At 40.8% G+C, this 23,490-nt stretch overlaps 1 protein-coding gene and 1 pseudogene across 1 annotated transcript; one reads left to right on the top strand and one right to left on the bottom strand.

Annotated features, from left to right (window-relative positions):
* The window catches only part of LOC118836281, a 29,176-nt pseudogene extending 24,722 nt beyond the window's left edge, over window positions 1-4,454 (top strand).
* Window positions 4,455-7,128: 2,674 nt separating this feature from the next.
* Window positions 7,129-9,567, bottom strand: DHDH (dihydrodiol dehydrogenase). The gene is made up of 7 exons (XM_036747266.1): window positions 9,436-9,567; window positions 8,995-9,106; window positions 8,521-8,684; window positions 8,075-8,327; window positions 7,832-7,956; window positions 7,557-7,713; window positions 7,129-7,429 (listed from the first exon to the last, which is right to left on the bottom strand). Exons 1-7 carry the CDS (start codon window positions 9,529-9,531, stop codon window positions 7,320-7,322), a joined length of 1,017 nt encoding a protein of 338 aa, XP_036603161.1. The 5' UTR covers window positions 9,532-9,567; the 3' UTR covers window positions 7,129-7,319.
* Window positions 9,568-23,490: the final 13,923 nt, after the last annotated feature.

The following is a 23,490-nucleotide window of genomic DNA, read 5'->3' as shown; positions in this document are numbered from 1 at the left end:
CTTCCTAATAGGGGTTGCTGGGCTTTGGGAAACTTGGAGCAAAAATTCCATGTTCCGGTGTAGGAGCAAGGACTTGGGGGCTTGAGAGGAGAGGTTCCTCTGCTTGCCTAGAAGTGTGCGTGTCAGGGTGCCCAAGGGTCCAGGGCTGTTGTCAGTGGGGTATGAGGGGGCAACAAAGTAGCAAACAAGAGAACAGGGAATAGAGCCTTTGCCGAAACATGTATATTTACATACATAGAGACTTCAGGTGAAAAAGTATCAAAATAAAGGTCCTAATAATAAGAAAAGCAGCTAGTAACTCTCTATTGTATATTCACAGCTGAATCACTTTTTAAACTTTCCAAGTAGCAAACTTAGGAAGACCACAGCAAGCTAGAAATATATATATATATATATACAGAGAGAGAGAGAGAGAGAGAGAGAGAGAGAGAGAGAGAGAGAGAGAGAGAGAGAGATAATTCCTATTCTAAGAAGTATTTTTGTTTCTCAGAAATACGGTAAGTAACAGTCCTTCAGGTAAAATATGTTCAGATTGGCTCTCATTCTCTGCTTTTATTTCTCTATTTTGGAGGCTTTAAGCCACTTGTTTCAAACTCAAATAGGAATGAGGGTCACTAAATTGCACATAAGGATCTCTGTAGTCGTATATAAAAATATTTATTAATTCTATTTATTTAATACCTTTATGTTATTAAGTATTTTCCAATTCTGTTTATAGGATCATTACTAAAGTTCTTAATTCTACAAATTGGGAAAGCGCATTCTAGATTTTTTAAAGTCCTTTTTCCAGTTTTTTATTTATACTAGTCTCATGGTGATTCTTATTAACCACACAAGAAATAAAACATCTTTGTATATACTTCTGACATTGAGCTGGAATTCTCAACCCCCCAAGGAGTCTATAGATTGGAGGGGGATATAGAAATATATATCTTTTGTCATTTAAACTGAATTTTCTTCACATTCATAAGTGTACTATTGTTTTGAAAAAGGTTTCCTGTGCTTCACCAGATTATCTATGGTTAACAGAATCTGCTAAAGAATTTTTAGCTGCTCTAACATTTATTGCAGCCGTGGCTCAGTCCGAGATGGGTGAAAAGATCTTAATGGTTCTAATTTTAACTGGAATAAACTTCACTTCTGTGTTCACTCCTTAAAAATTTTTTTGAAAGTGAGAACCTTGAATCCTCCAGCCAAGGTGAGTGGGACTCTGGAAAAGATCCAGTGGTGCCTTGTCCCTACTCCCCCATGCTGGGAAACTCAACGTGTCTCTTTTTCAGATCTATGCATTTTCCAAATTTGCCTTAATGCCAAATAGTATAATAAATTCTGACTTTATATTAAACATCAAATTTAGGAGTAACACATTTCACTTAACTTTAAGGGGAAAAGATCCCCGTTTTCTTTCTTGTCTCTCTTCACATTCCAAATTTGGCCAGAATTGGAAAGAAGGGAGAAAGAAAGAGCATTTTCTTATTTCAACAACTTTAACAACAAAGAGTCAGATAACATACTCTCTTCACACAGAGACACAAAACAGATACAGACAGAAAACGACAGGATGCACAAAAAGGATTTCTAGAAATCCAGCATTTTTCTTTTCCCTTTCTACTTTGGTAACTCCCAATTAGCTAGTCTATCCCATAGTGGGTTATTGTCATTCATCCCTGGGCTGAGGCTCACAAGATCTCACCCCAACCCCAATATCATGCTTAACTGATCTTTGTACCATAGGAACTTTTCCTTCTGGAGTATGACATATTTTTAAAATGTTCCATATGCAAAAGGCTGACATTGGGAAGTGTTCTGGTCCATCCTCCCTTAATCTCTTACTCATTTGTTTTTCAATAATCTCCCATCTTTCTAAATCAATTGCACCTTCTTGTTTTTGCTCTTTTGTTATACAAAAACCTCTTTCTGTTACAATTTTTCTTACTACTTGCAGATACACATCCCTATCCTTAAATTGTATCTGTCCCACAGTTCAATTTTCTAAATCTGCTCTTCTAACTCTCTAGATCTCTAACATTTCTACAATCCCCCAGTAAGCCTAGTGGAGTAATCCTCTTACCTCTCATTTGAATACGCTCCAGAGCCTGTACTGGTAAGACGTTACTTCATCCTCAAGTCCTGGACTTGTCCCTGTTCCTGGCGCCAACTGTGCCCGCAGTGGTGTGAATATATGATGAAGTAATTGACACAAAAAGACAAAGACATGGGGCTAGGTGAGTCTTATGGTCAGGCTATAGACTGATTTTAATGCAGTTACTGACAGTATTTTATACAGGTTAATTACTGGGTCATCCGGACTTCAAAGAAAAGTACAATAAAGTATTGATTAAGATTTTTATCTCCTTGTTCCTAGGAGTGAGACACTATATTTACTCAAGGCTAACCAAATTGAAACATTTATGTTCTCTCACATATAGATAACCAGACTGAAACTTTTCTGGGCAATCATCTACAAAGGCAGGTTTTCTTTGCCAAGTCTTCTTATCCTAAAACTGGCCTTGCTGTGCACAGGCCCCTTTTCAATTGACCCTGCCTTGCAGAGGTCTAAGAGGCCTAAACAGGATACAGCTGGCTCCCCACATAATGCTGAGTGAGCAGAGCAGAACCAGGAAAACATTGTACACAACCACAGATATATTGATTCTGTGATGACTAAGCTTGATGGACTTGGGTCTTCTCAGCAATACAAGGTTCAAAGACAACTCCAAAGGACCCATGATGGAGACAGCTATCTACATCCAGAGAAAGAACTATAGAGTCTGAATGCAGATTGAGGCAAACTATTTGCTCTCCTTTATTTTTTCTTTTTTTCTCTTTTTTTTTTGGTTTTGTTTCTTCTTTCTCATGATTCATTCTATTGGTCATATTTCCTCTTTACAACTTGACTATTGTGTAAATAAGTTTAATGTAAAGTTATGTGTAGAAGGTATATTGGATTCCATGCAGTCTTGGGGAGGAGGGGAGAGGGGAGGGGGGAAGAACATCTGGAAATCAAAATCATGCGGAACTGAGTGTTGTAAACTCAAAATAAAAAATCTTTTTTTTTTTAAATAAAAAATCTTAAAAATAAAAAAATAAATTTAAAAAAGAATGCAACTCAGAAAATCACCTGTAAAACTCTAGTTATACTATGGAACCCCAACACATATTCAAAGTGACAATGGATCATATTTCAAGGGTAATGAAATGAAGATATTGTATACTGAATAATATAGAGTGGATATATCCTATTCCACATTATCCACAAACATTTGGGTTAATTGAAAGAATGAATGGATTGTTGAAAGAATACTTAAGAAAGTTAAGTTCTAATAATTCATATCAACATTGGAAGGATAATTTGTCCATTGCTTTACATAATTTGAATAAGAGACAATTAGGAGGCAGTACACTTCTAGCCAGAATGATGACCCCAAATGCAAATTAGAAAACAGCAAACACATAGATCCAAAATATTGAGTTTCGGACTGTGAAAGACATCCCACCATGGTGCCCAGAACACCTGGTTGGGAGGGATAGGATTTACATTGTATAGAGTACTTTAAGTTAGATGGAAAAGAGATAAGAAAAATCTCTACTGGGATATGTATGAGAATTTCTAAGTATCACTTTGAACAGATATTACCTAAACCAGGATTAGCAGCTCAAGGAATACATATATTGGCTAGAGTGATATATTATAATTATCAAGGACAAATTGTTGTGACACTCCAGAATTTGGGTGACGAACCTGTACAGTTTTGTAAAAATGACAGAATAGTTCAAGTGATCATTATTCCTTGTGAAAAATGCTCCTTGCAAAAACTGACCCTCCTTCCAAAATAACTAGTAGAGGAATGTAAGGGTTTCATTCTATTGATATAATAAAATTGGGAGCTAAAGTATGAGTAAAACAGAAGCCAGATGATGTTCCAAAGGCTTCAGAAATTATAGCACATGGGAAGGACAATATTGTAACAGTTGTTTATTCAGGAAAAGATAATTACCAAATTGTGATAATGGGTTCATAAACTCCAGAAGCATGGCTAATGCCAATAAATGCCACAAGCCACTCAGAGGGAATGTGTTCTCGTACTGTCAGCAAGTGGACGTTTGCATCTCAGGAAAAAGCTGTGAGGACAATCTTAGTCTTAAAGTAGAATGGAATCCTCCTGGCTTAGTTTCCTCACCTGAGTTTGGCTATGAGGTTGAATTGATATTGCATGGTTGGAGTCTCATTCAAAATGGAGATGACACTATTTGAAGGATAACAGCCCATATTTACCTGTTCTTTTTGGCCTTTCTTTTGTTTAACCTTTTTGCTACTTTTGTCTCCTCCAGCCTTTAGTACCCTACACTTGTGGATGACTGACTGCTTAAGCTGGACATCACCCACTATCCACAACTGTGATGTGTCATCCGTGGACCTGGCATCAATTGAGTTCCAGATGCCAGCTTGCTAAAGAACTGACCTCTCAAATAAGACCCTTCACCTCTTAGGGCAGGGACAGCTCTACGTCCAATTTCAACAGGAAGAAACTATGGAGGAGGAGATCGTCGCCTCTTACCCCGAGATTTCGAGCCCCATTTGTTTGAGGGGGGAACGATGACATTATTCTGCATACCTATTTTGTATTATCCCTGTTATACTGTTATGGTATTATTGAGACCAGTTACACCAAAATTCCCATTGACTGTTGTAATGGAGCCCTGTGGCCGCACTGGTAACAAGATGGTATGTAAAGTATTTTGTAAATATGCTGTTCATGATGTGTTTATTTTGTGGCAATTTTGTTGTACTTGAGAAATGTTAGTACCTATTCAGACATAAGTTGCCTATGGAATGGATGTGAAAGATCTTGGGGTCCGAATGTAATGCTAATGTGATCAAAGATCTTTTCCACCCCTTCAATAGCCCTCAGGTGGAGCTAGTTAAGGAAAGCTTGATTAGGAGAGGCTTGCTAGTAGGCAGGCCCACACACTTTTGCTATTAGGTGCCAAGCCCCAGGCCTACACCCATTCACTACTAGATGATAAGCCCCACACCTACACAAAGTATATATACTCTGTGGGTAGCCATTAAGGTCAGACTAGGGAGCTGCAGAGTCCAGAGAGAGCTGCAAAGAAGACAGAACTTCGAGAAGAAGAGAGAATTTCGAGAAAGCGAACTGGAAGGGCTCTGGGAACTTCAAGGGCATTCAGAATTTCAGGAGGAGAAGATACAGGCAAACAGACAGTTAGGATTTGTGAGGGTTTACAGGAAGGCCCAAGCAGAAGGGAAGGTTACAAGATGGCTTGGCTCTTTGCTGTGATTCTGTGTTTTAATCTCTTTGCTGTTACATGGAAGTGGACTTACTGGTTTTGGAATACAATTACTGCTATGTCAAATTGAAGTTATTGGTTCTGGGGTCTGATCTTCTAGTGTCCAAATAAATGTTTTACTTCTTCTGCCTTCTATACAGAGAGTCACTTATAGATTTGCAATTCCAGACTATACAGGCATATTCAAGGTTACCACCGATATCATTAATCTGGCCTTACTGATACACTGACTTCCCAAATAGGACTCAATATCTTGGGGCAAGGACAGCTCTACATCCAATTTCAGCAGAAAGAAGCTATGAGACCTTCACCCCTTACCCTGATATTTTGAGCCCCATTCATCCAAGGGGGAAATAATATTGTTTTATACGCTTATCTTGTATTATCCCTGTTATGTTGTTGTAAAGTTCTGTTGACACCAGTTATCCCAAAACTCCCATTACCCTATGTAATACACAAGAAAGATCTTGGGACCAATAGTAATAACAATTTAGATGTGAAGATCTTTCCCACCCATTAACAGGACATGTGAGCTGATTACATCACAGGAAGACTAATTCACTTGTGGTGGGAGAAGCTTGCTGAGAGGAAAAGGAAATTGCGTCATAGGAAATGCTAAGACAGCAGTCACGACAGTTAGAAATGAGGGAAAGAAAGCAGATGTGTGATAGCTGTGCCATAAGTTTGTTTGTGGGAAGGCCCCAGCAGAGGGGAAGATGGTTTTGGAATGGAGTAGTTCTCTGCTGTGGTATTGTGTATTGAATTCTTTGCTGCTGTGATGGATTTGGCATATTGGTTATGGGATCTGATTCTTTGGTGTCTAAATAAATGTTTTACCTCTTCTACCTTCTATGTGGAGAGTCTCTATTGTTTTGTGATATGGAACCACATAAGCACTTTAACAATTATCGTCTATATTGTGATTTTTGCCTTGCTGATACAAGGCCCCAGTAGAGGGGTGGATGGTTTGGGGATAGTGAGGCTCCATACTGTGGTAATGGTATATCGAATTCTTTACTGCTATGATGGATTGGGCTTATTGATTCTGGGATTTGATCCTCTGGTGTCTGAATAAATGGTTTACTTTTTCTACCTTCTCTGTGGAGAGTCTCTTATATTTTGTGATATAGAACCACATAGGGATATTGACAATTATCATCTATACTGTGATTATTACCCTATTAATACAAATGGTGTTGTTCCCTGCCGTGATAATGTATTTTAATTTCTTTGTTGCTATGATGGATTCAGTTTGGCTTTCTGGTATCTGAATGTTTTGGTTCTGTCTTCTATATAGAGAGTCTGTTATATTTTGCAATTCAGAACTACACCAGAATATTCATAGTCACCATCCATACACTAATCCAACCTATACAAGAAAAGAATCAACTCTCAGTGTATCCTGGATATCAGACTTTCCTTAGAAATACCTGAGGCAGATTTCCCCCCTCCCCCAGTTAGCTGTTTCTTTTTTTACTCTAACTACATTGATGTTGTTCGTTCAGAAGCTTTTCATTTTCATTTTCTCTTTTATTTACTTAGGAATTCTAGTCAAAGCCATAGCAATTCCTTCTCCTTCAAGATGAGGAAACTGAGGTCCAGAAAGGTAAGGACAGGAAGGAACTGCAATGCAGAACTGGCACAGCAGAGACTCAAACTCCAGGTTCAAGCCTGGGCCCACTCTCCTGAACGGTCCCAATTCTGAAATGCAATGCATTAGTCTTAGAGCTATGGAGCTGGAGCGTCACCTTCCTTTTCTCTGGGACTCAATTTCCCCCTGTGTAAACTGGAGGGAGACTCTATGCTGAGACCCAATGGAGTGGGATTCTCTTTATTCCAGAACACCTCCTGAGGCTTAGAAGGGCAGGGAGAGATCACAGCAAAGACTGGGGCAGGGCTTGGACTCAGGGCCAGAGCAACACAGCTTCCAGGGCCATGCTGAAGAGTAGGGACATGGGTGACAAACTGCTGGCAGGGATTTCTTCACTGGGCAATAGTTTGGAAGCTTAGTTTCTGTCCTGGAGGAACCTGAGCCCAATCTGCCTCCTCACTTCCTCCAGGATGTCTGCCAAGAGCTCACTCTCTGCCAGGGGCATTACAGGGCTCTCCTTCAGACCTAGGGAAAGAAGGAGGATCATGAGCAGGGCAAGCCCGGCTGTCCCAGCATGCTGCAGGAGGTGGGGTTGTCAGGGACCCCACTGGAGGCCCCTGCCTTTGCCCTCCCGGGAGCTTCCCAAGCTCACCCTGCAGCAGACACTGCCGCACATGCTGGGCTTCATAGACCATGCCAATGGAATTGGTGTAATTGAACCTCTCAGAATCTGCCACCTTGGGCAAAGGGAACTTGGTGCTCTTCTCGTTCACCACCAGCTCTGTGGGGCACCACATGGTGGAAGGGATCTGGGAGGAGAGAGTGGCCACAGGCAAGGGGTCACCCATCCACCTGCCCCCAGGTGTCCCAGGCCTATGGCCCCCTGGCAACAAGCCCTGGGTGACCCTCGGGCCAGGGTGCTCTCACCTCTGCCTTGCCCTTGATTCCAAACACTGACAATGAGTTGGACAGCTCGGTGGCGATGCTACAGCTGAAGGAGGCCTGGAGCCCACCTGGGTACCGCAGGATGACCGTCACTGTGTCATCCACGCCTAGTAGGACACACCAGCGGTCAGTCGCGGAGGTCAGCTTGCTCCTCGCACTTTAATCCCTCACTCCCACCCAGCAGTCAAACTTTGGGGAAGCCCCCTCCCCCCATTCTTCCCCTACCCTTCTCATGAAGCAGCCCCACGGCGTGGATCTTCTCAGGCCGCTGGCCCCCGGCCACCATGGAGATGTGCTGGACGCAGTAGATACCCAGGTCGAGCAGCCCGCCCCCCGCCTGCTCCCAGTCAGTGCATCGATCCACGCTTAGACCGTCAATGCCAAACTCCGCGTGAATCACTCGCACCTCCCCGAGGGTGCCCTGGCACAGCAGAGCCCGTAGCGCCTCGGTGGCCGGGAAGAACCGTGTCCAGATGGCCTGGAGGGAGAGCCGGGTAGGGGCAAAGCCTGCGGGGACCCAGGACCCCCGGCAGCGTTCCCCCTCCCCGCAGACTCTCAGCCCCGCCACCCCGCTACATTCCTATATCGCCCAGGTGGGGAGTCCGCGGGTGTCGTTAGGCACCTCCGCCACCAGGGGGCGATGGCACGCGCTGAGCGCACGCTGCTCTCACCTCCATCAGGAAGAGGCCGCGGGCTCGCGCGGCCGCCACCATCTCCCGGACCTCGGCAGCCGTGACCCCGAGAGGCTTCTCACACAGAACCGGCTTGCCCGCTGCCAGGCACTGCAGGACGGCGCCCACGTGCTGCGGGTGCTGAGGGCCCACGTAAACCACATCTGCAGGCGGGATAGCACCTGAGGGGCGGGGCGTACGGCAGAGGCTCCGCCCACACAGGAAGGGGGCGGACCTTCGCTGGAGGCCACGCCCCTGGGGCGCCTGCTGCAGAGGCCCCGCCCCCACGACTGTTTTCCCGCTGAGGCCACATCCCAGAGTTGCCCTCCTGCACAGGCCCTGCCCTTCCCTCTGGGTCTCCGCCTCCTGGGCCATCCTCCGCCCCCCCCAACAAGCTCCGCCCCCCCCCCAACAAGCTCCGTCCCCCTGCACGCCCTTCCGCGGTCCCTAGAGGTCCCTCGTGTGAGATCTCACCAACGTCCGGGTCCTTCATCAGTTGTTCATAGGAGTCATAGGACTTGGGGATTTCGTGCCTTTTGGCGAAGTCCTGGGCTCGGGACAGGTCTCTGGCGGCCACGGCTACTATCTATGGTCAGAGACGCCATTCAGAACCCTCTCGGACCCAGCGGCGCACCCTAAGGGTCCTGGCCACCCCAGCCACAGCTTCCGGGAGAATTACTCCCCTCCCCCAGTTCTATCTACTCTCAGTGACGCCAGAGCCCCCTCCCCAGCTCCACCCCTCGCTCCAAAGGGACCCAGGAGGCCCCGACCCCAGCCTCCCTCTGAATTCAATGCCAGACCCGATCCCCGCTCCCCCCCGCCCCCAGTCCCATTTTCCCTCAGCCCGCCCCGCGGGGGCCTAGGAGTCTCAGTCTAGCCTCCCCTGGAAGCCAGGCGCCCCTCTGGCCGCGGGACCTGATGCTCAGAGCGAGGGAGGCTCCTTAGGGCAGTGGTGAAGTCATGGGAGATGCAGCCGGCGGACAGTATGCCCCAGCGGAGAGCTTTCTCCATCTCTGCGGTTCCCTTGTGTTTTCTGGACTCTGACTCCTAAATCCAACCATCCCTACTTCTTGGCCAATGCTAATTGGCTGGCTTGGGAATCTCACCCCTCCCCCATCACCCCAGTCACCAAAGAACGAAAGTCCGTCTTCATATCAACCCGCCTTTGGCCCAATGAGAGCCAGAAAGACTCCCATGGCCAAAGATTCACAGAGATTGGAGAGAGAATCAAAGACTCTCAGAACCCCCAAGAGATTCCCAGGAGCTTGGAGGCAGGGAGCCCTGGCGAGCTGCTCACAGTCTTAGCTCCCTGACAATGAGGATTGCCCCTCCACAGAAGCCCAGGGATCGTCTCCCCTCTTCTGTCTCTTTCCTCTTTCTCTCCCATTTACGGTTTCCACCCTGGCTCTTCACTTCTGACTTCGTTTGGCCACCCCAGTCCACCCTCCAAGAAATGTCAGCTGAAGGAAGAGCTGATTGATTGCAATCCAATCGAATTTCTCCTTTGGTTCCAGACTTCCTGGACTGTCTGGCTCTGAAAACCTTGCTCACAAGTCTGTGGTTCTCCTCCCTCCTCTTGGGGAGCCTCCCAGTGGAGGCCTCTCTCTTCCCCTTCCCCTTCCTTGGTTCATCTCCTGCTGTCCCACTGCTGAAGGGACTTTTCTCCCACATCCTTCATCATGGCCCCCAGGCCCTTTACCTGGGCCCCTTCCATCCAGGATATCTTTCCAAGGAGAGAGAAGTGGAAGTGACCCTTGTCCCCTCCTTCTAGACGACTCCCAAAGCCCTCCCTCCACTCTGGGCTTCCAGTTCCGACCTCCCTGCTGGACATGTCCCACTCCATGGATGCCCCTGAGGGGGTCTGTAGTGCTGTCTGAACGGTGCTCATTCCCTTTTCCCACAAACCTTCTCCAGTGATCGAGGATGTTGAGACTGAGAGGGCTGCCCTGGACATTTTCTCTGTCACCTTTCACCTCCATGGCCCTATAGTTCCTCGGGCTCCCTGGCTCTCTCTGCCCCTCAACCTCACCCTGGGCCAGGCCTCTTGCTGCCCCCAAGACCCTCCTCTACCCTTCAGCTCACCCAGGCCAGTACCATCCTGCTGCCTGGCACACAGTAGATGCTCAATGCTTGTTGACTTCAAATGTTTGTAGAACAGCACCTTTGAGACCACAGAATAGATGAGCCCCTGTGCCAGCAGTGGCATGAATATACAATGAAGTAATGGACACAAAAAGACAAAGACATGGGGCTAGGCGAGTCATGCTATAGATTGACTTTAATGGAGTTACTGGCAGTGTTTTATACAGGTTAATTGCTGAGTCATCCAGACTTCAAAGAAGAGTATAATAAAGCATTGGTTAAGTTTTTTATCTCCTTGTTCCTGGCAGTGAGACACTATTTTTACTCAATGCTAACCAAATTGAAACATTTATGTTCTCTAGCATATAATCAAACTGAAACATTTCTGTCATCTCCCATGTGGGTAATCAGCTGTAAAGTAAAGCTATAAAGCTTTGCCAAGTCTTCTTATCCTAAAATTGGCCTTGCCATGCACAGGCCCACTTTCAATTGACCCTGCCTTGCGGAGGTTTAAGAGACCTAAATAGGATATAGCTGGCCCCCCACATCCCCCCCTTTTTGTTCTGTAATTTTAGGTGGCTAAAACACAGTGTTCATTATCCTAAGGACACAAGGTAAACAAAAAGTCAGTATGACCAAACAAAGAATATAAGGTAGTGTATGGAAAATAATCAAAAATATGTTATTAAATGGGTTAAATTTTTGAAAATATCTATAATTGTTTTTGCTACCCCTCCGGATCAATACCAGGAAGAGGGGAATTTCGCTATTTCAGCATTCCAATCAATCCACCCCTTTCTCTTTTGCAGACACTTCACCATTATAGATACATGTGAATTCTTCCCCTTAACCATCACCCATTTAAGTAAATATGGGAAGGATCAATCGATGCATTGACAAATCAAAGGGGGCAGTCCCCTGTAAGAATACAGATACATAGACTCAAAAAGAAATAAAAATGCAATTGTGTCTTTAAGATTCAAAAAATCTTTTCTTATGCAGCTGTCTGGCAGGGATCATCATCAATGCAATCTTCTGGTCCTTGGTATCTTCTTCTTGTCTTCTGAAAGGAATCAGCTTTCTCTCTATTCTCCTACAAGAGTGATCTTAGCAAAATTTTAAATTACCATTTCTAATCTTTATAACCCTGATCATTTTTACAAACTCAAAATTGGAACCATGGCCAATTGTCATATTTAAGAAATTCACATCAAAAGGCAGCATCTTACACTTTACATTCATCCATTATTAATTTCCTCACTAGGGGGATGAGATGTCACTTAAGGAATTACTAATAGGTTTCAACACATACATAAATACATCAAATTGTCAATTTTTAACACAATGCATATAGAATCTTAACCTTTTAGTCATGCCATGTTTCTTTGATGGCATTTACAAAGTAAATAAATCCCCCTTTTTATTTTAGAGTCATTAGTTGTAACAAAACTTTAGACAAGCATGATATTAATCAAATAACAAAATAACATTCTCAAATTGCTTAAGGAACATTTACAAAGCGAGCCCTAAGTGGCTCACATGCATTTCTACCCTTGCTCATAAAACTTTACCAAGTCGGTGAAAAAGTCCTTAAGTAACACTAATTCCAAAGTATTGTAACAAAGTTTCTAGTTATTACAAACTTCTTAGATATCACAAAGTTTCTTAGTCAAAGAGGTGTTGTAACAGAATCTCACATTGTTAGCAGTAAGAGACTGATCACAGGAAAAATACTACTACTCTTAGAATCCTTTTTATCTATTGTACATAAACTTGCAATTTCTCAGCAAGCCAAGTTCATTGTTTAGAATTTACATAAATCAAACAAGTTCTTTTCCAGGGCTGATGAACTAGCCCACAGGGGTCTTGACAATTTTACAAAATAAGGAGAAGTAACATGGATCTCAGGAAGGCGTTAATAGAAAAACCTTGGGCCTGTCTGCTATCTTTTGCCCTTTCTCTGAGCACACTTATTCAAGGTCAAGGCTTTCTAAAAATCATGCAAAGGATTTTATAAAACTTTTCTTCATAAAAATATATCCCTTTCTCAGAAACAGCTTACAATTTATCCTGATATTATTATTAATTTCTAAGTATTAAAGAATTCTTAAATTTGATCACCAAACCTTTTCCACATAATTGAAGAGAAAAAAAAAGAGAAAACTAAATATAGTTTTGTAAATTTTAGACTTAAGCTTAATTAACAATCTCAAATTTCCTAAATGACAGCAAAACAATTAAAGATAAAATTTGGTAATTTATGATTTCTTAAATTACAACACTACAAAATATTATAAGACATGGTCAATTAGAATAATTTAAAAGTTTTCTAACTCAGTACAATTCTTAGCCTAACAACATTTAGATTATAAAAGAAATTGCTTTTCTGATAACACAGCGTCTCAAATTTTACACATATATATCACTAGTATTTACATTAATGATAACAGTGATGGTCTCAATTAGCAAATCACAATAATTATGTCACAACCAGTAAATCTCAATAGTTCTGTCACAATTAGTAAGTCTCAATAGGTATGTCACAATCGGTCTCAATAGTTATGTCATAGTCAGTAAGTCTCAATAGTTATCCAATATTACCACAATGGAATTTTCTTGGAGCTATATAATTAATAAATTTCTCAATGTCAAATAACAATATGCATCCCTTTTTAAAATTATTCAAATATATATTTTCTAAATTCCATTCACATTTTTCTTGGGAAAGTTTTACAAACAGTTTGGAATCACCTATTATAATCAGGTTGGTTTAAAATGTGCTGGGCCAGTATTCTAACTACTTCTTTTGGCCCAGGTAAAAAGGAAGCCTAAGGAATCACTGCTAACAAGGTATAGTCAGTTTCCCTCTAGGCAGAGGGGGTTGATAGTTAATTGAACAGCAATGATAATAACTCACAATAATCAATATCTTTATCCTAATCAATATCTTTAGGTGGACATAATTCCTTCTATCTCTCCAGAACTTTAATGGTTTTTAACATTAAAACGGTAATCCCAAAAAACCTAGTTAATGATCTTACAAGTTTCCTAAGTGCTGGCCAAATTGTTTGAGCTGTGACCTTCTATTAACTACAGGTAAAGGTTTTCTAAATGGCAATTATAAAACATAAGACAGGGTTAGCAAGGCTGAGAAAGTAACTGAACCAGTTTTACACAATTGTTTACATTTTTTAGTTTCAACAAAATTCAGATTAAAAATTTCTTTGTCTAACACTAATTTTAGCTCACAACATTCACTCAAGTTTTACAATATAAGATAATTTTACTACAATTTAGAAGTACAATAATAATACAAACAGAAAAATTTTCAGATGACATTAATTGCATTCCCAAATCATTACATATATTGGGCTTACCAAGCAGAGAGGCTTTTCTTCTCTCCCCACAGTTGCAGAGCTTGGCTGTGGACTGGGGGTGGTTGAGCCAGGGATTTGGGAAAGGGGAGGGGGACTAAGGACCAGGGAGTGCTGGGAAGCTGTAGAGTCCAGCACCTGAATTAAAGGTCTGAGGAGTCATTAAGGAGGGTCCCTGAGGAACCTTTGCTTCCTAATGGGGGTTGCTGGGCTTTGGGAAACTTGAAGCAAAAATTCCAGGTTCCAGTTGTGAAAAATATTATACTATTTTATATCATTTCTAATTTCAACCAGACCCAGAGCCTGCATTAATGAGTAACTGGATGAAGATCCAGGACCTGGGCTTCTTTGTTCTCTCTAAAAGTTTGCTCAGGCAATACCCTTACCTCTGTCAACAAGGCCAGATCATTAAGGACATTACCCTAACCCCAAGAGAGATTACCTTGCTTAACATTCTACAGGTATATACTATGTTATGGAATGTAATGAGACACAGAGACGCTGGGCTGTAGTTTCAACTGACCTTTGTCAACATCCTTTACAACTCTATTCCATTAAGGAAAATCCTCTTCTTGTATCATGGTTAAACATACATGGGGGTCATAAAAATGAGGTCATACAGGCTTGCTAGCTCTGCTAAAATTACGTATATAAGTTTTCTCATTGCTTTGTTCAGGCAGCCAGAGTTTATACTTTGACTCCTTGTATGTACAAGTAAGCTAGCTTCACTATGCTTTAAGGGAAAATAATAAACAACATGGATTCTTCTATCACCTAGCTCTGTTGTTTCCTTCAACCAAATTTTCAGGTTTAACAATTATGGTGTCGTGACTCGGATGGAAATGATGGAAATGGGACAATGCAGCCCAACCTTGCCAACACTTTTGGGCGCCATAGGATTAATTTTTTCCTGGAATTTTGGCCTTGACAAGGTGGGGGTAAGTTGTCTCTCTTCCCAGCTTCCAAAAAGAACTCCTACAAAATTGGTTGAAGTCTGGAAATTCCCTTTAAGCTAGCTCTGGGGGCAGGGATCAAATCTGTGGTAAAACACAGATCTGCAGGCAAACGCACATAGATCCCCTGGAAACATTGATTGATCTAGAAAATTAACTATGGATCAGTCAGGAACTAGAATTAGAAGTCCAACCATTCCTCCACTCCCTCCCTCCCTTCCCTTGGAGGCTCTGGTCCTGGGGAGAAAAACTGCACTTTGCTTTTTCCCTCCCCCTCTGCCTCCCAGGAAAGGCTCTGATCCGGAGGGAGGTAATTCTGTTCTGCTTCCTCCATCTCCCCTTTCCCCCTTCCTAAAGGATAGGATATGGAGAGTCAGAAAAATCAGGAACGCCAAGGCTTCCCCAAAGACCATAGGGGTGCTAATAGCTGACTCATGAAAGCTTCTAATTCTCTGTTGTTTGAACTCTGAGCTCAGTCTGTATTTGTTCTGTATTAGTTTTGTTAATTGTCTGTTAACTGTCTGTGTGAGAGCGTGTGCTGTGAAATATCTATACCGGGTAAAATCTGAAATGCAGGTAGCCAGAGAATTCTAAGGCTGCAGTTAGGGAAACAGAGACTCTTTTTTCTTTTTCAATATTTGGCCTGGCCAACTGAACTTGAAGAAAAAAATAGAGCTGAAATGTTTTAGCATATTCTGGGATTGATTATTCATTAAAAGTTTGGAAATTGGTTAATTGGACTTTGGGACAGAACTCCTGAGACTGTAAAATCTCTCCAGGAGCTGACTCTTGCTGAAACACCCTCCCAATGCTGATCACTTAGATGAAGTTACTTGAGTTACAATCATTGAGATCTTTCACCATTGTCTTGTCTCTGACCAAGCCAGAGCTGCAGTAAAAGTTTGAGCAGCTAAAACAAACCTCTCTCCTCCCAGATCAGATTAGGAGAAGAGAATGCAGGAGAACTGTAGGGAAAACTTAAATCATCTTTCCCCACCTGGCAAAAGGAGGAGAAGGACAGAAATTCACAGACTGACAGTATCATGACAATCCTGTGCCCCTGGGTACCTTTGTAGCCCATTCTTTTTGGCAAAGCTTGGAATTGTCACCCAGGTCCTATGCATTCTGCCCACTCTGTCCTCAGCAGCTGCAAACTGCCCTAGGCTCAGTAACTTCTGCTGTTGTGGGGGAAGGGTGAGGTAGATGGATTTGGACTTTCTGACTCCCAGAATTGTCATCACTGGGATACTAGCTTCTGCTCTAGGTAACTTCACACTTCTTGTTCCAACTGCAAAACTGTATTTTAATCTGTTTGACCTGTTTCCTGATTTATAAGGGGAAAGTAATAATGATGGTTGTTACGGGATCAAAATGATAATGATTTTAAAATGCTTAACATAAAGTCTGGTATATGTTAGATACAACATTATTATTATCTATCTCTGATTTAATGTAATTGTTAACTTTTGAAGTGGTTTTTAATTACCAAAAGTAATAAGCTGAATAATTTCTATATGTGGTAATCTGGAAATGCAATAGATGTCATCTGAAAATTATTGTTTCTGTATTTCTAAACTTGCATTGTGTTCCCAAAAATTCTCTTAGATTGTGAAATTTGAGAAGACCATTGTGTGGTAAGAAATGATATTATAGCAATTTTAATCTGACTTTGATATATGTGAATTGGGTTTTCAAAGGGATGTGATAAAATTTGGAACTGTTATATGTGGTTATAACAAGTAAATAATTAATAATACTGATATTTAACCATGAGAACAGACTTTCTGTGTGAAAAAGTTTTCTATTATGAGAATATGTCTGGTGATTTAAAGTTATAGTTTCAAATGATGAGATGAAAAATTCTCTGTGCATGGAGATTTAGAAATGTGTTCACCTAAATTGATAAATGGGTTATTTCAAGTTTTAAAATGCATAATTATGTTTAGGGCACTGTTACATTTCTAAATTGTGTAATTTGACAAACAGCAATATTGAAAAAATATGGTTTTAAAGGCAATAATCTTTTCTAAGTATTGGGCCTTAGAAATTAAATTGTTACCACTAGTGATTAAAATAATTCCTCTTATAATCTGGATGTTATTAGATTAGGAATTGTAGTTAATTAAGAAATTGAGGGTTTTAACTGAAACAAGAACTTTTGAAGCCATCTAGTCATGAATTCTTATCAATCTTGTGTGGTTTTCTGTGTAGAGGGATTACTCTGGAAAAAGCTTTTTAAAGTCCTGGTAAACCTCATTATTGTGATAAGGTAAATTTAATTGGGTATGTAATTTATAGAAACTAAGTGTCCTCCCATTATAACACTTTTTGACTAAGGAACTTGTAATATCTAGGAATTCTGGGCAATATTTGAGAATGAGGACATTTGGCACCAACTTAGTTAATGAATTCCAGTATTTAAGGGTTAATTTGCTTTAAGGAAAATACTTTTGGAAAATGTTCTGTAAAATCTTTTTGTATAATTTTAGAAGGCCTGCTGAATTTCCACCTGTAAGCCAAGTGGTTGCAGTTCAAACCTATTGTGAGTCCTTGGAGCTTCTGGGTGAGAACCTTATTATAATCTATAGAAGCCTTGGGAGGGAGGTTGAAGGCCATTCAATGTCTTATTCAAGGTTTCTTTTTGAGTAAGGAGGTTGGAAAGGACAGTCTGAATTCCTTACTCCTCCCCACCCTTAGTTTAGATAAGAAGATTCACCTTAGCCCACCTGTCAGAAGGGAAGGAAAGGGGAGGGGCAACAATTACTGGGATTTGAGTTTTTACTGAAAGAAGGAACAGTAGGGGTCAGAAGCCTAAAAAAAACCTGGCTTTTTAAAGTCAGCAAAAGTGATGCGTTTTTAGGATAAGATTGGGTTTCGAGGAGGATGTGGGTCTTAAGGATACAGTTCTTATTAGTGAAGCTTGCCTTCTGATGGAAAAGAACCCACCCTTAGGGGGACATGAGATGGCAGATCTCTCTAAGTGCTACTTTCTTTTAGAATGAGTTATCACGAAAAACAAATTTTTTTTCTTTTTTTGTGTCTTTGTGTGTTTAAGAAGCTGGAATGGGATTCCAGTATACACAGTTATGACAATGAAAGTACTAACTTATGAGTTGTTTTGTCTTATGGCTGAAATGAAGGCTGAGTAATGGGTTTGAAAGATTTGGAAAGGTTTAATTGGAAATACAAAAGGCAGATAAGAAAGTTTGGGGACAAATTGGAGTTTGCTAAGCCTCTCATGTCCCAAAGGAATACTAGTTTCAAATGGTTTAAATAAGTTGAAAGTATTTAGAAGATGGAAAAGCTATGTAGCTTGATTTGATTTGATAATTACTAGCTCAATGAAATTTGGGACAGTCCTATATGAAGGATATTTATTTGCTATTTAAGATTTTATGGGACTACAATTTAATATTGTTTTAAGCTCTGATTACAGGTATAGGTCACATGAAGCCAGTAGTGGAATGGCAGGCATTACAGACTGAGAATTCTTAAAGGTGGATGTCTATGCCTGGGAAAAAGTCTTGAAGACGACCTTGGACACAACCTAGGTAGGATCTTCCTGACTCTATTTCCCAATTCTGCTATTTCCTTTCTGAAAAGGAAAGTCCCCACCTGGTTACTCCTAAGCCCTGCTTTCAGCACCTGGTGACTGTAAGATTGGCTATCAGATATGACTCATGCCTGGAATCAAACAGAGCTAAGGAAGTTCTTTCCTTCTATTAAGATATATGAAATCGTCCCTCTTTCCTTTCATAGCAAATTTATATTATCAGGAAGTTTTGTAAGCACAATGCTAAATCTATTAGGTAATAGATGAATATTGGAATATCTCTGAGTTATTATAATAGGATACAGGAATGAATAGCTTACAGTTTTAACCTATGTTCATGACCAAATAAAGATCAGAAGGATATAGAGATAACATCCTCCAAAAGGAGGAAATGATTAGACACAGTAATAAGGCAAAGATGTAATGTGATAAATGTCTCATTAAATAGGATAGCAAATTTTGAGGAAAAGCAATAGGATCAAATTGATTCCTCTAAGAATTATATACAGATGTGTATGATTGGCTCCAAAATTTATCAGTCATGGAAATTCAAGCTAATAAGTGTGTTTTGGTAATAAGATCTTAAATGTGGATTTTTGTACAAGGAAATTGTATGAGATAGTGGTACAGGTGAAATTGTATCTCCTTTATTAAGGTATCTGTCTGATGATTTTAAAAGGAAGATGAATTCGATTTATGGTTGGACCTTTATATTTTAAAGGACTCTTATACCAGGTACAAAATTTAGGTAAGGACAGAAACAGTAGATGATATATGAACTGAAATACTCTGAAGTTAAAAGGAGAACCAAATTTAAGTGATTGTACTAAGTTATATTAAGTAAGAATTGTCTGAGAATTTCTAGATCTGAACCAGAGAAGCAGAATTCTCTTTTACTATCTAGGGACCAGATAACTACAATCAGGCATCTGGGATTCAAGAAAAAAGTGCCACTTTAAATGGATATTGGAAATCTGTAACTGGGATACTGAACCATTTATTGTATTTGTTTGAACTTAGCCCTGCGTGGCTGGGACCTATGTTGTGCTGTTTTTCTCTCAATTATCAAATTATATGTGTTCTGGGAGCTCCTGTAGGATCTGATTACTTCTATAGCTGCCAACTTGTGGATATGGACTCCTTGATCCTTCTATCACATCTGATGATTGCCCGTGCTCCTGAGTGAACATCTGAGCCCATAGGACACCTTGCCCTCCAGTTTCAAAGAGCCTGAAGGGGACAGCATCAGACACAGGCAACCTTCCCAAGAGCCCGGACCAGAACCTGAACGAAGAACTGCTCTTTCCCTTTCTGAGTCCGTTGCGTTCCCAAGACTGTTTACGTGTACCTTTGGTGTCTTTAGCTTATTTAACTTAGGTGCTCTACTTTCCCCATTGTGCTCCCTACTGATACCCCTTGCAACTTGCTCCCCCTGCTTGTTTACAAGTAGTTTATGTGCATCTCTGGGGATGTCCAAACACAGAAAGAGAAAAAAAAAATCTGAATCCACCTAGATAAGGATTTTAAGAACCTTCACCCTTGAGGAAGATAGAGGTTTTTAGCCATACCTTAATTGGTCTTCAGGTGAAGCTTTCAGTTTACCTTTGACCAAAAGGAGGAAATGTGGAAAATATTATACTATTTTGTATCATTTTCTAATTTCAATCAGACCCAGAGCCTCCATTAATGAGTAACTGGATGAAGATCCAGGACCTGGGCTTCTTTGTTCTCTCTAAAAGTTTGCTCAGGCAATACCCTTACCTTTGTCAACAAGGCCAGATCATTAAGGACATTACCCTAACCCCAAGAGAGATTACCTTGCTTAATATTCTACAGGTATATACTATGTTATGGAATGTAATGAGACACAGAGACGCTGGGCTGTAGTTTCAACTGACCTTTGTCAACATCCTTTACAACTCTATTCCATTAAGGAAAATCCTCTTCTTGTATCATGGTTAAACATACACGGGGGTCATAAAAATGGGGTCATACAGGCTTGCTAGCTCTGCTAAAATAACGTATATAAGTTTTCTCATTGCTTTGTTCAGGCAGCCAGAGTTAAACTCTGACTCCTTGTACATACAAGTAAGCTAGCTTCGCTATGCTTTAAGGGAAAATAATAAACAACATGGATTTTTCTATCACCTAGCTCTGTTGTTTCCTTCAACCAAATTTTCAGGTTTAACACGGTGGTGTAGGAGCAAGCACTTGGAGGCTTGAGAGGAGAGGTTCCTCTGCTTGCCTAGAAGTGTGGGTGTCAGGATGCCCAGGGGTCCAGGGCTCCAGGGCTGTTGTCAGTGGGGTATGGGAGGGCAACAAGGTAGCAAAGCAGAGAACAGGGAGTACAGCTTTTGTTGCAACATGTATTTTAATTTTTGCAGTTTTCACGTTATTATAATTTAATTTACATAGAGACTTTAGGTGAAAAAACATCAAAATAAAGGGCCTAAATAAGAAAAAGCAGCTAGTAAACAAGGCAATTATTTTGAAAAGGAGCCAACTCTTTATTGTATATTCACAGCTGAATCACTTTTTAAACTTTCCAAGCAGCAAACTTAGGAAGACCACAGCAAGCTAGAAATGTGTATATATATATATATAGAGAGAGAGAGAGAGAGACAGAAAGAGAGAGAGAGAGAGAGAGAGAGAGAGAGAGAGAGAGAGAGAATTCCTACTCTAAGAAGTATTTTTGTTTCTCAGGAATATAGTAAGTAACAGTCTTTCGAGTAAGATATGTTCAGATTGGCTCTCATTCTCTGGTTTTATTTCTCTGTTTTGGAAGCTTTAAGCCACTTGTTTCAAACTCAAAATAAGAATGAGGGTCACTAAATTGCACATAAGGATCTCTGTAGTTGTATATAAAAAAGTACTTACTAATTATATTGATTTATTTAATACCTTTATGTTATTAAATATTTTCCAATTCTGTTTATAAGATCATTACTAAAGTTCTTAATTCTACAAATTGGGAAAGCACATTCTAGATTTTTTAAAGTCCTTTTTCCAGTTTTTTATTTATACTAGTGTCATAGTCTTATTAACCACACAAGAAATAAAACATCTTTGTATATACTTCTGACATCGAGCTGGAATTCTTAGCTCCGCAAGGAGTCTATAGATAAATTGGAGGGGCATATAGAAATACATATCTTTTGTTATTTAAACTGAATTTTCTTCACATTCATAAGTGTATTATTATTTTGAAAAAGGTTTCATATGTTTCATCAGATTATCTATGGTAAACAGAATCTGCTAAATAATTTTTAACTGCTCTACCTTTTATTGCAGCCTGCCTCAGTCCGAGACAGGTGAAAATATCTTAATGGTTCTAATTTTAACTCGAGTAAATTTTACTTCTGTGTTCACTCCTTAAAAACTTTTTTGAAAGTGAGAAACTTGAATCCTCCAGCCAAGGTGAGTGGGACTCTGGAAAAGATCCAGTGGTGCTTTGTCCCTACTCCCCCACGCTGGAAAACTCAAAGTGTCTCTTTTTCAGATCTATGCATTTTCCAAATTTGCCTTAATGCCAAATAGTATAATAAATTCTGACTTTATCTTAAACATCAAATTTAGGAGTAACACATTTCACTTAACTTTAAGGGGAAAAGATCCCCCTTTTCTTATCTCTCTTCACATTCCAAATTTGGCCAGAATTGGAATGAAGGGAGAAAGAAAGAGCATTTTCTTATTTCAACAACTTTAACAACAAAGAGTCAGATAACATACTCTCTTCACACAGAGACACATAACACAAAACAGATACAGACAGAAAACGACAGGATGCACAAAAAAGGATTTCTAGAAATCTGGCATTTTTCTTTTCACTTTCTACTTTGGTAACTCCCAATTAGCTAGTCTATCCCATAGTGGGTTATTGTCATTCATCCCTGGGCTGAGGCTCACAAGATCTCACCCCAACCCCAATATCATGCTTAACTGATCTTTGTACCATAGGAACTTTTCCTTCTGGAGTAAGACATATTTTTAAAATGTCCCATATGGAAAAGGCTGACATTGGGAAGTGTTCTGGTCCATCTTCCCTTAATCTTTTATGAATTTGTTTTTCAATAATCTCCCATCTTTCTAAATCAATTGTACCTTCTTGTTTTTGCCCTTCTGTTATACAAAAACCTCTTTCTGTTACAATTTTTCTTAATACTTGCAGGTACAGATCCTTATCCTTAAACTGTATCTATCCCACAGTTATATTTTCTAAATCTACTTTTCTAACTCTCTAAATCTCTAAAATTTCTACAGTCCCCCAGTAAGCCTAGTGATAATTAATCCTCTTACCCCTTGTGAATCGGCTCTGGAGCCTGTATCGGTAAGATGTTACTCCATCCCGACTTCAGGTCCCTGTTCCAAGCGCCAACTGTGCCAGCAGTGGCATGAATATACAATGAAGTAATGGACACAGAAAGACAAAGACATGGGGCTAGGCGAGTCATATAGTCATGCTATAGACTGACTTTAATGGAGTTACTGACAGTATTTTATACAGGTTAATTGCTGAGTCATCCAGACTTCAAAGAAGAGTACAATAAAGCATTGGTTAAGTTTTTTATCTCCTTGTTCCTAGGAGTGACACACTATTTTTACTCAACGCTAACCAAATTGAAACATTTGTGTTCTCTTGCACGTAGATAACCAGACTGAAACATTTCTGTCATCTCCCATGTGGGTAATAAGCTGTAAAGGCAGGTTTGTCTTGCCAAGTCTTCTTAACCTAAAACTGGCCTTGCCATGCATAGGCCCATTTTTAATTGACCCTGCCTTGCAGAGGTCTAAGAGGCCTAAACAGGATATAGCTGGTGCCCCACAAGCCCTATATCTGAAATTAAGTCCCTCCCCTGCCAACTTCTGGGACCTGTTTAAAGGTCTCTAGGAAGAGGGCACTCACAACTTCCCCAGGCAGTTGTGAGTGCCCTCTTTTGGCCCTCTTGGACCAAACCAAGCCTTTACAGCCTTCTCCACCTACCCAGCTTTCAAGTCCTTAGAAGATCTT

Source organism: Trichosurus vulpecula, chromosome 2 (genome assembly GCF_011100635.1).
Source record: "Trichosurus vulpecula isolate mTriVul1 chromosome 2, mTriVul1.pri, whole genome shotgun sequence".
Lineage (NCBI taxonomy): Eukaryota > Metazoa > Chordata > Mammalia > Diprotodontia > Phalangeridae > Trichosurus > Trichosurus vulpecula.
The sequence above is the reverse complement of the archived record's forward strand: the minus strand, read 5'-3'. Positions and strand labels throughout refer to the sequence as shown.

Coding starts and splice junctions, on each gene's coding strand:
- DHDH (XM_036747266.1), bottom strand. CDS start 9,531: ATGGAGAAAGCTCTCCGCTGGGGCATACTGTCCGCCGGCTGCATCTCC. Junction 7,714..7,831: donor GAATCAAGGGCAAGGCAGAG/GTGAGAGCACCC, acceptor CTCTCCTCCCAG/ATCCCTTCCACCATGTGGTG. Junction 7,430..7,556: donor GCGGCAGTGTCTGCTGCAGG/GTGAGCTTGGGA, acceptor TTCTTTCCCTAG/GTCTGAAGGAGAGCCCTGTA.